Source organism: Narcine bancroftii, chromosome 14, assembly GCF_036971445.1.
Source record: "Narcine bancroftii isolate sNarBan1 chromosome 14, sNarBan1.hap1, whole genome shotgun sequence".
Taxonomy (NCBI): Eukaryota; Metazoa; Chordata; class Chondrichthyes; order Torpediniformes; family Narcinidae; genus Narcine; species Narcine bancroftii.
This window is the reverse complement of record NC_091482.1, coordinates 4,531,491-4,540,549: the sequence shown is the minus strand read 5'-3', so window position 1 is coordinate 4,540,549 and position 9,059 is coordinate 4,531,491. Positions and strand designations below refer to the sequence as shown.

Here is a 9,059-nt window from a genome sequence, read left to right as displayed (position 1 = left end):
CCGGCCGCGGACACGAAGCGTCACGCAGCAGGTCAGAGGTTAAAGGTCACGCCCCCCCACCCCTCAAAGGATAAGTGCGCGTCCGCGTTTTAAAACTCACATTCCAGCCCACGACTTGTTTCCCTTCGGGGCGAATGATATTCTCCCTTCTACGCTGATCACGTTAAACTTCTTAATCGGTTGATTAAACGACGCGTTGACGTTCGACGCTCCGTTGCTGGGGCAACGGGAGCTGCGAGCAGGGAAACGCTGGACTTTCGGCATCGGGTAAGTTTTGATCTGAGGGAACACATTTTGAAAAGAAAACATGACTTCCAAATCCCACTTGTAATGAACGGACTTGCCTTTATTGGGGCCAGGGTGTCAAAAGTATATAACAAGCAGCAAAGTTTAGATGAAGTCAAACGCGAACGTCCGCAGACATCGGGGTTGAAGGGACAAAGTTCCGCAGACGCCGTGGTTGAAGGGATAAAATTCCGCAGACGCCGTGGTTGAAGGGATAAAATTCCGCAGAGACCGTGGATTGAGGGACAAAATTCCGCAGACGCCGTGGTTGAAGGGATAAAATTCCGCAGACGCCGTGGTTGAAGGGATAAAATTCCGCAGAGACTGGGGTTGAAGGGACAAAATTCCGCAGAGACTGGGGTTGAAGGGACAAAATTCCGCAGAGACCGTGGTCAAAGGGACAAAATTCCGCAGAGACCCTGGTTGAAGAGACAAAATTCTGCAGACGGCCTGGTTGAAGGACAAAACACAAAATGCTGGAGAAGCTCAGCAAGTCTAATATGAATCCCTTCAAGAGATGTGTAACTGACGTTTCGGGCTTGAGGCCCTCATCAGAAAATGCTTTGCTATGTAAAGGACGCTGAGCTTCTCCAGCATTTTGTGTTTTTTTAAAAAATAACGAGGGAGAAACATTAATGGCAGATCATCAGTAGGATCACTTAAGTGAAACACAGAAGTCTACAGATGCTGTGATTGTCGTAAAAACACAAAGAAATGCTGGAAGAGCTCAGCTGGTCTGACAGGGTCCATAAGAGATAAAAGGTATATTGCCAATGTTTCGGGGCCTGAGCTCTTCTTCAAAGAATGAGCAAAAAAAAATCTCAGAATAGAGAATGTGTAGCCTGGAGAGTCCAGGCCCACAAAAGATGTTAATTGGATATGATAAAGGGAGAGGTGAGAATTGATTTTGTCTGCATGAGAGGAGACCGAGGGGGGAAAAGGAGAGAGGTACAAAGCTGTGGGGTGGTGGTACAAAAACCAGACAAGTTGATGTTAATGCCATCCGGTTAGAGGGTGTTGCTGCTCCAATCTGTGGGTGGTCTCATTCTGGTAGTGGACAGACATGTCAGCAAGGAATGGGTTGAGGAATTGAAATGAGTGGCCACTGGGAAATAAGGTGGTGGACAGAACAGTAATTTTGTGCATGGGAGGAAGCGACAAACAGCATCATCATGAGGGAGAAACATTAAAGGCAGGTCATCATTGGGATCTTGTATTTTAACCCATAAGATCAACGAGTTTCATTTTGACACTGTTTCTGAAATCTTGCAGCTGTGGAATGATCGGTATCCCTCAAAACTACACTAGAGCGTGTAGTTTGGTGGTGAGTTCTGTGCAGTGGAACTTGAACCTGCTGAATCTTATTTTTCAGAAGTAAGAGTACTACCACAGCTTGTAATAACACCTTGCTGAGAAAATGTTGTCGTTTCAGAAATTACCAATAAAGAATTTTACTTCCTGAAAATGTCCGAAGGGGTGCATAAGCCTTGATTTTCAAATTATTAATTTTATATTTAAATACTTTTCCTCTCAATTTGCCAAATCTCCCTAATTCTGTAACTTCTTTCCCCTACTGAGATCTCTGTGACAGCTTATGCTTGATATTCTGAAGTGCAACATTGGCTGCTATGTCTTGGGTAATAAGTAATAGATTCTGGAAATCCCTGGACCACTACAGAACAAAAACAAAAAGCCCAGGATCCTTCCTCTTCCACCTTACTTCAGCTATTTAGTTCAGCTTTAGATAACTGCTCCAAATTGAGGGACAGAGTTGATGGCCAGGACTAGAGTTTGTGCTTTGGTCATTTCATAGAATCAAAGAGCATTCGTGTAGCAGTGGGAGCTCATCCCCACCACAACCTTTAGGGCAATATTACTATATGGTACCTGAAAATCAAACTCATTTTAAATAATTTATGCATTATTTATTTAGAGATAATTAAATCAATTTTTTTTCAGAATCTGAAGGACCACGTTACTTTTCTTAAATCTAAGATAACTTATTACTGTTGATACTGCAGTTGATGTCCAAATCTCATGTTATTAAGGACAGTTGAGTATCTCGGTGAGCTCTGAATATCATCTGGGGACTAATATGAATGATCGTCCCTTTGAGATGGATTGGCTGGACTCAAGCCTCCAGGAGGCATTATCCCCTGGGAAACCTTGGCACAAGGTGAGGATATAACTGGATTGTTTTTTTTTCTAAAGTTTATTCAAGGAAATAGATATCACTGGTAAAGTGTGGAACATGAGAGTCTGCAGACACTGTGATTGGAGTAAAAACACAGAAATACTGAAAGAACTCAGCAGGTCTCGCAGTGTCTTTAGGAGGTAAAGATATATATCCGATATCCGATGTTTTGGGCTTATGGCCTTCGAACCATAGAACAATTACAGCACAGAAACAGGCCACCTCAGCTCCTCTAGTCTGTGCTGAACCATCTCTTTTCCAAATCCCACTGAGCTGCAACCATACCTCTCCCTTCCTTGTACCTGTCCAAATACTTTGTAAATATTAAAATTGAGTCCTATTTACCACTTCAGCTGGAAAGCTTGTTCCATATTCCCACCACTCTCTGTGAAGATGTTCCCTCTAAACATTTCCTCGTTCATTCTTAACTCATGTCCTCTGGTTTGTATCTCACTTACCCTCAGTGGAAAAAGCCAACGCACATTTAGTCTGTCTGCCTCCCCCCCTTGATTTTAAATACCTACCACAATCTATGCATTCTAGATCCTTTCTCATTTCCTCAAAATTAGCCTTTCTCCAATTTAGAATCTCGACCTGAGGTCCAGACCTATTCTTCTCCATAATTAACTTGAAACTAATGGCATTATGATCACTGGACCCAAAATGTTCCCCGACACATTCTTCTGTCACCTGTCCTGTCTTGTTCCCTAATAGGAGATCCAATATTACACTCTCTCTAGTCGGTACCTCTATATATTGATTTAGAAAACATACCTGAACAAATGTGACAAACTCCAAGCCATCCAGCCCTTTTACAATATGGAAGATCCAGCCAATATGTGAAAAGTTAACATCTCCTACTATCACAACTTTGTTTCCTGCAGCTGTCTGCTGTGTTTCTACAAATTTGCTCCTCCAATTCTCACTGGTCTATAATACAATACAATCCCATGAGTGTGGTCATATCTTTCCCGTTCCTCAGCTCCACCTATATAGCCTCAGTAGATGAGCCCGCTGGTCTGACCTGCCTGTGATATTTTCCCTGACGAGCAATGCCACTCCTCCCCCTTTCATTCCCCTGTTCTACTACATCTAAAGGAACGTAAGCCGAGTATATTGAGCTGCCAGTCCTGCCCCTCCTGCAACCAAGTTTCACTGATGGCCACGATGTCATAATTTTGTCACCTTTAAATTAGGTTTATGAGAAATTGAAATCTGCCCTTTCTTGTGAAATTGAGGATCACTTGAAGAATCCTGAACAAAGACAGATAATTCTTCAGTTATTGGGACGTCAGTTTGTACAGAAGCAGTTCAGTGGCCATCTGGAGCAGCCTCGACCATTGGTGAGTTCTGGACAGTTTTCATCTGTACACAGATGACACATGGCTTTATTTCACACCATCTCTGCACTAAATTGTCAGACAATTTTATTAACATCTACTACCAGTAAGTAGAAAGGTTCTTCCAAGTAAGCCTGAAGTCATGGACATTATTCCTGCTGCAAACTCTAGTCCATGGCCATCAACTCTGTCTCTCAACTGGAGCAGTTGTCTAAAGCTAAACTAAATAGTTTATGTTTTGGGTCTCATTATTGACCCAAAGTTACTCTCTGAGCCTCATCTGTGCCATCATTGAGCAGCTAAAATCATCTTCATACTGTCACCTGATTTTGAAACAATCTTGACACTGTTGTCAGTTATTTATAGTCATTCCAAGACACAGCTGGCCATTCTCCTCTGTTCAATCTTCCATGGGCTTGAGATCCCTTAAATGTGTTTTGTCAGTGACTGAGGAACCCACACAGGCTGCGGGCAACTTACAGTCAGGGGATCTGCCAGGGATGCAGACTGCTAAAGACTGGCTCACGGGAAGCAGATAGTGCAGTCAGGTATCTAGAGGATGCTGAAGACAAGGACTCCTGAAGGGCCTGGGCATTGAAGGTTTCCTAATCATGTCGGAGGTTTGGATCTGGAGCTCAGGTTGCCAATGGATCGAACAGGGATCTGTGTGACTGCGGAGGCAGTAGGAGTGCAGGAGGAAAATCCACGGGCATTCAGTGACCTAAGGGACTCTCTTTTGCTTCTCTTTCTCTCATACTGTAAGGTGTGTTGGGCGACACCTAATGGCGACTCTTTGTCAGCCTTACAACAGTCAGAGGGCAATTTCATGTATTATTACATATTCTGTACTAATATATGACAATAAATGAATCTTTTATTAATTTTATTTTTTTATTTTTCACACTATGAACCATACTGACTAAAATACACACAAACATTTCCCTCTTGAATATATACAGTGTCATTTTCTCCCCTTTCCCCCCCCTCCCTTCACTCCCTCCTTCACCCCCCCTTCCCACCACATAAATGAATCTTAAAGCACAGTATACCCTTCATCTTCTCCCTTGTGTTTGCTGGGGTGCATTGCTATTACTTAGGTTTCTTCTTGTCTTTTTATATTTAAGATTATTATTCTCTAAAGCAGTCATCCTCAACCTATTTTTGGCTATGGCCCCCTTAGGTCTCTGCTCAATTTTTATGGGCCCCTTCCCCATGAAGCAGTTGTTTAATTAGTTTCTTCTATACTTCTCTCCAACCAATTGCATAAAAAGCATTAATATTTTATGATTTCAATCTGTGGCCACCCTTGAATGTGCTGTGGCCTAGTGAGGCCATATGACCCCCATTGAGAATGGCTGTTCCAAATCTTCACTGCTCTGTCTTTTTAATCTCCTTCAGCACCTTCTAATCCTCATATGTCAGCATCTTCCATCTTGCTTTTACTGCATAAATCCTAAGGTTTGGAATTCCTTTCTTGGACCTATCTAAAACTTTCTGCCGTTGATGACAACGGTACACAGTTTAAGAAGCAGAGTCTCATGTGCAGTTACTACCATTCAAATGTTTTGACTGTAAACAACTTGAGATGAGCTTTAACTCCCCTAGACAGTACACAAGGACTACATGAAGGTCATCAACAGCCAGTACTAATCTATAGAAACCTACTTGTGATAGATTTTTCACTGAGAACAAGGTCAAATAGGTTATTTTTGGTGCAATAAAAATAATAAATAGAGGAAATACTCAGTGGATCATACAACATCCATAGTGAGATAGAGAAAAGAGAAAATTAATATTTCAACTCTCTGTCCTCTCATCTGATGAAATGTCACTCAAACATTAACTGTTTCTCCTTCCGCAATGGAGCCTGACCTACTTAATATTTCCAACATTTTCTCTTTATGTTTCAGGTTTCTAACTCCTGCAGCTTTTCTTTTTTCTTTTACATCTTATTATTCCTTACCAACTGATGTTGATCCAGTTTAACAGCCATATTCTTTAAGATTTCACCAACACAGCAAGATGTTAAGGTTGGAGACTTGATTGCTAATCTCTGTGAATTAGGATGTTCTGGTTAGTTCAGGCATGAGGAGGAAAACCAACCAGGCTGCCTCCTTTATCTGACACCTGTATCTGATTATTAGGCAAGAGAAAACCAGTCTTAATTATTAGGTCCTCATGGTGGAATACTCACTTGTGTAAGCTACCAGAGTAGGTGCCAAAATCAATGTTACTGTATCAATGGCCCATTTACTGACTTCAGGAGAAAATTACTAAATGCCATCCAACGATTTTTTATTTATAGAGTGCGAGCTAACAATAAAACTGTAACTGTTTACAGTTATGACAATTTTAATTCAGTTCTTAAAATGAGAATGGCAATGTTGTGTAGTCGCTTCAAATTGACAAAAATAATGGTAAGGTGTTTAAAAATAATGAATCCTCTTTGAAGAGACTTAATAAGAAGAAAACAGGAAAATTATTAAAGGATTTGAGAGATGGCTTCACCCTAATAAAGCACTGCATTAAGAGCAATTAAGAGAAACACATTTTACCAGTTGATATCACACTATGAAATTTTTCAAAATTATGCTTTAGAATATATGCAAAACTGCTCCAGAGAATCCCTTTGTTATTTAATTAAAGGGGTGATATTAATTGAGTTAATATTGTATTAACAGCACTCATAGTTTTCTTTATCAGTTCGACATTAAAGTCAAAGGATTGTTAAAGTAATTCTGAAATCTTTGTAATTTCCTAATATTATTATTATGCAACACAAACAAATACATTTTCTGCTCTTTGTTTTTGTGTCTTTCCCTGAAATAGCAGTCATGCAACATCCGAAGTGGCCACCAGGATATACAGATGTGGTTACAAGAAATAGTACTGAAAGCAGCCGAGAAGTGTGGCTGCCAAAGGAGGCTCGGTAAGATTGTCGTTTAAATATCCAGCAACAGTAATTTAGCATTTGGTGGAGTTGATTCTGTTCATTTTAACAGTAGGTTCCCTCAGAAAAAAGTGTGGTCAGTTTCAGACCAGAACCCTTCCTTAAGATTTGGAGATCAGATGTACATGCCTGTCTTCCAACTCAAAACTTTGAGCATTCTTTTTCTCCCACTGATGCTGCTCAACCTATTGAGGTCCTCCAGCAGATTGTTTTTTTTTGCTCCAGATTCCAGTAGCTGCAGTCTCTTGTGTGTTTCTAACAACCTTGTTGGATCTGTGACATGAGCTCTTCATCCTTGGGCTATTGATAGAGTGAATAAGGCACAAAGAGTGGGAAGGAGGGACCCATTTCCTTATCAGAGAGATTAATTATCAGATTTAATGCAACTGGTGAAGAATTAGAGGAAATTTTTTTTATCACACAAGAGTAGGGATTTCAGAATCAGAATTTCAGAATCACAATTTGTTGTTTTGTCGACAATTATTGCTTAAAATTACATTTAAAAATAAATCCATTTTTTGCAAAAATAATAGAAAGTGAGATATTGTCTGTGGTTCATTGTCCATTCAGAAATCTGATGGCGGAGGGGAAGAAGCTCATCCTCAGGCTCCTTTATCTCCTTCCCAATGGTAGCAGTGCAAAGAGGGCTTGGCCTAGATGCTGAAGGTTCTTGAGGACAGAGGCTGCTTTCTTAAGATGGAGTGGAGACTGTTGCCTGTGATGGCGCTGGCCGATTTCATTGCCACCTTCATTGCAGACAGTGATGCAACCAGTCAGAATGCTCTCCATGGACCACCTATAGAAATTTGCAAGAGTCTTTGGTGATAAACCAAATCTTCTCAATTTCCTCATGAAGTTTCTCTGCTGGCAAGCCTTCTTCGTGATGGTATTGACATGGAGAACCCAGGACAAACCTTCAAAAATGTTGACACCCAGGAACGTGAGGTTCTTAACCTTTTCCACTGCTGACCCTTTGATGGGGATTGGTTCTTGTTCTCCTGGGTTCCCCTTCCTGAAGTCCACAGCCAGCTCCTTTGTTTTGCTAACATTTAGAGCAAGGCACCACTCAACTAGCTGATTTCTCTCCCTCTTGCATGCTACCTCATTGACATCCATGATTCTAATGACAACTGTAGTACCATCAGCAAATTTGTAAACAGTATTTGAATTGTGCCTGACCACATAGTCATAGGTGTATAGCGAGTAGAGGAGTGGGCTAAGCACACATCCTTGAGGTGTGCCTGTGTTGATCGAAACATAATGCAGCAAAATGGTAATTGAGCCAAATAATATCATTACATTTAAAAGGTACTTAGACATGTATTTAAAATTGTATGGCCTTCAAGGCTATGGAGCAAGATCTAGATTATAGAAAGTCAAAAGCTTTTTTGACACAGTATCACTAGTTCTAGAATTTGTTCTTCAGTTATGGATCAGTTAAGTTATGGTTCACCATTCACATTCACTCTTCCATTTACATTATATTTCGGCTGTTTAGAACAAGAGAGAGATTTAAAATCTGATCACTTGATTATTTTTCCTGTAATCATAGCTGGTGATTATTCTGACCTATCATCTGAGATGATCAACTTTATTGATGACTCCAAAAGATTGCTTTTCATGAAGATAGAACGGCTACTGGCAAGATTCGAGGCAAAACAAAATGTAATATGGATTTCTCTCAATAATTTAAGTTTAGTTATTATGTTAAATGAACATTTCTTGGTCAAAAGTTGCTTTTATTGTCATGTAAAAAAATACACTAAAAATGTAATATACATCATATACTTTGACTTTTGTCTTCCATAAGGCAAAAAAAGTGTTGCCATGAGCATTGTCCGGCACCCCTAACAATAGGAGAAAGAGAAGCAAAAGATGGTCCCTTCAGAAACACTGAGTATCCATGGATTTGCCTCCAGCGCTCCCACAGCCTCTGCAGCCACACAGACTCCCATTCAAACCATTAGCAACCTGAGCTCCAGGTCCAAACCTCTGATATGATCAGGAAGCTTTCAGTGCCTCAGGCCCTTTGGGAGCCATTCTTGCCCTCTCGGGTCCTGGTTCCGAAACCTGATTCCCATGAGCCAGTATCCAGCTTGCGTGAGTCCTTCGACAAGTCACCAACCACCCATTAGTACTAATTACTAATATACATTACTAATATGCATAACTAATACCTGTACGGATTTGTATATTAACATACACTGTGATTCCAGAAAACAGGAGCAGAATTGCAGTTTTGTTTCTATTTTTCTCCATTTTCCAGGATAATGCTTTCCCCGTAGCGAGC

At 40.7% G+C, this 9,059-nt stretch overlaps 1 protein-coding gene across 9 annotated transcripts in view; it reads left to right on the top strand.

Annotated features, from left to right (window-relative positions):
• The first annotated feature begins 115 nt into the window (after positions 1–115).
• The window catches only part of LOC138749818 (uncharacterized), an 85,900-nt gene continuing 76,956 nt past the window's right edge, over positions 116–9,059 (top strand). For 3 of the 9 annotated variants that reach the window (XM_069911722.1, XM_069911724.1, XM_069911719.1), the window contains exons 1-5: positions 118–267; positions 2,307–2,461; positions 3,676–3,822; positions 6,649–6,748; positions 8,322–8,434. In XM_069911722.1, coding sequence (XP_069767823.1) covers positions 2,381–2,461; positions 3,676–3,822; positions 6,649–6,748; positions 8,322–8,434 — 441 coding nt within the window. In that variant the 5' untranslated portion in view covers positions 118–267; positions 2,307–2,380. Of the gene's footprint in view, positions 268–2,244; positions 2,462–3,675; positions 3,823–6,648; positions 6,749–8,321; positions 8,435–9,059 lie in introns of all 9 variants that reach the window. The other 6 variants (XR_011348875.1, XR_011348876.1, XM_069911725.1 and 3 more) reach the window with 5 other exon arrangements.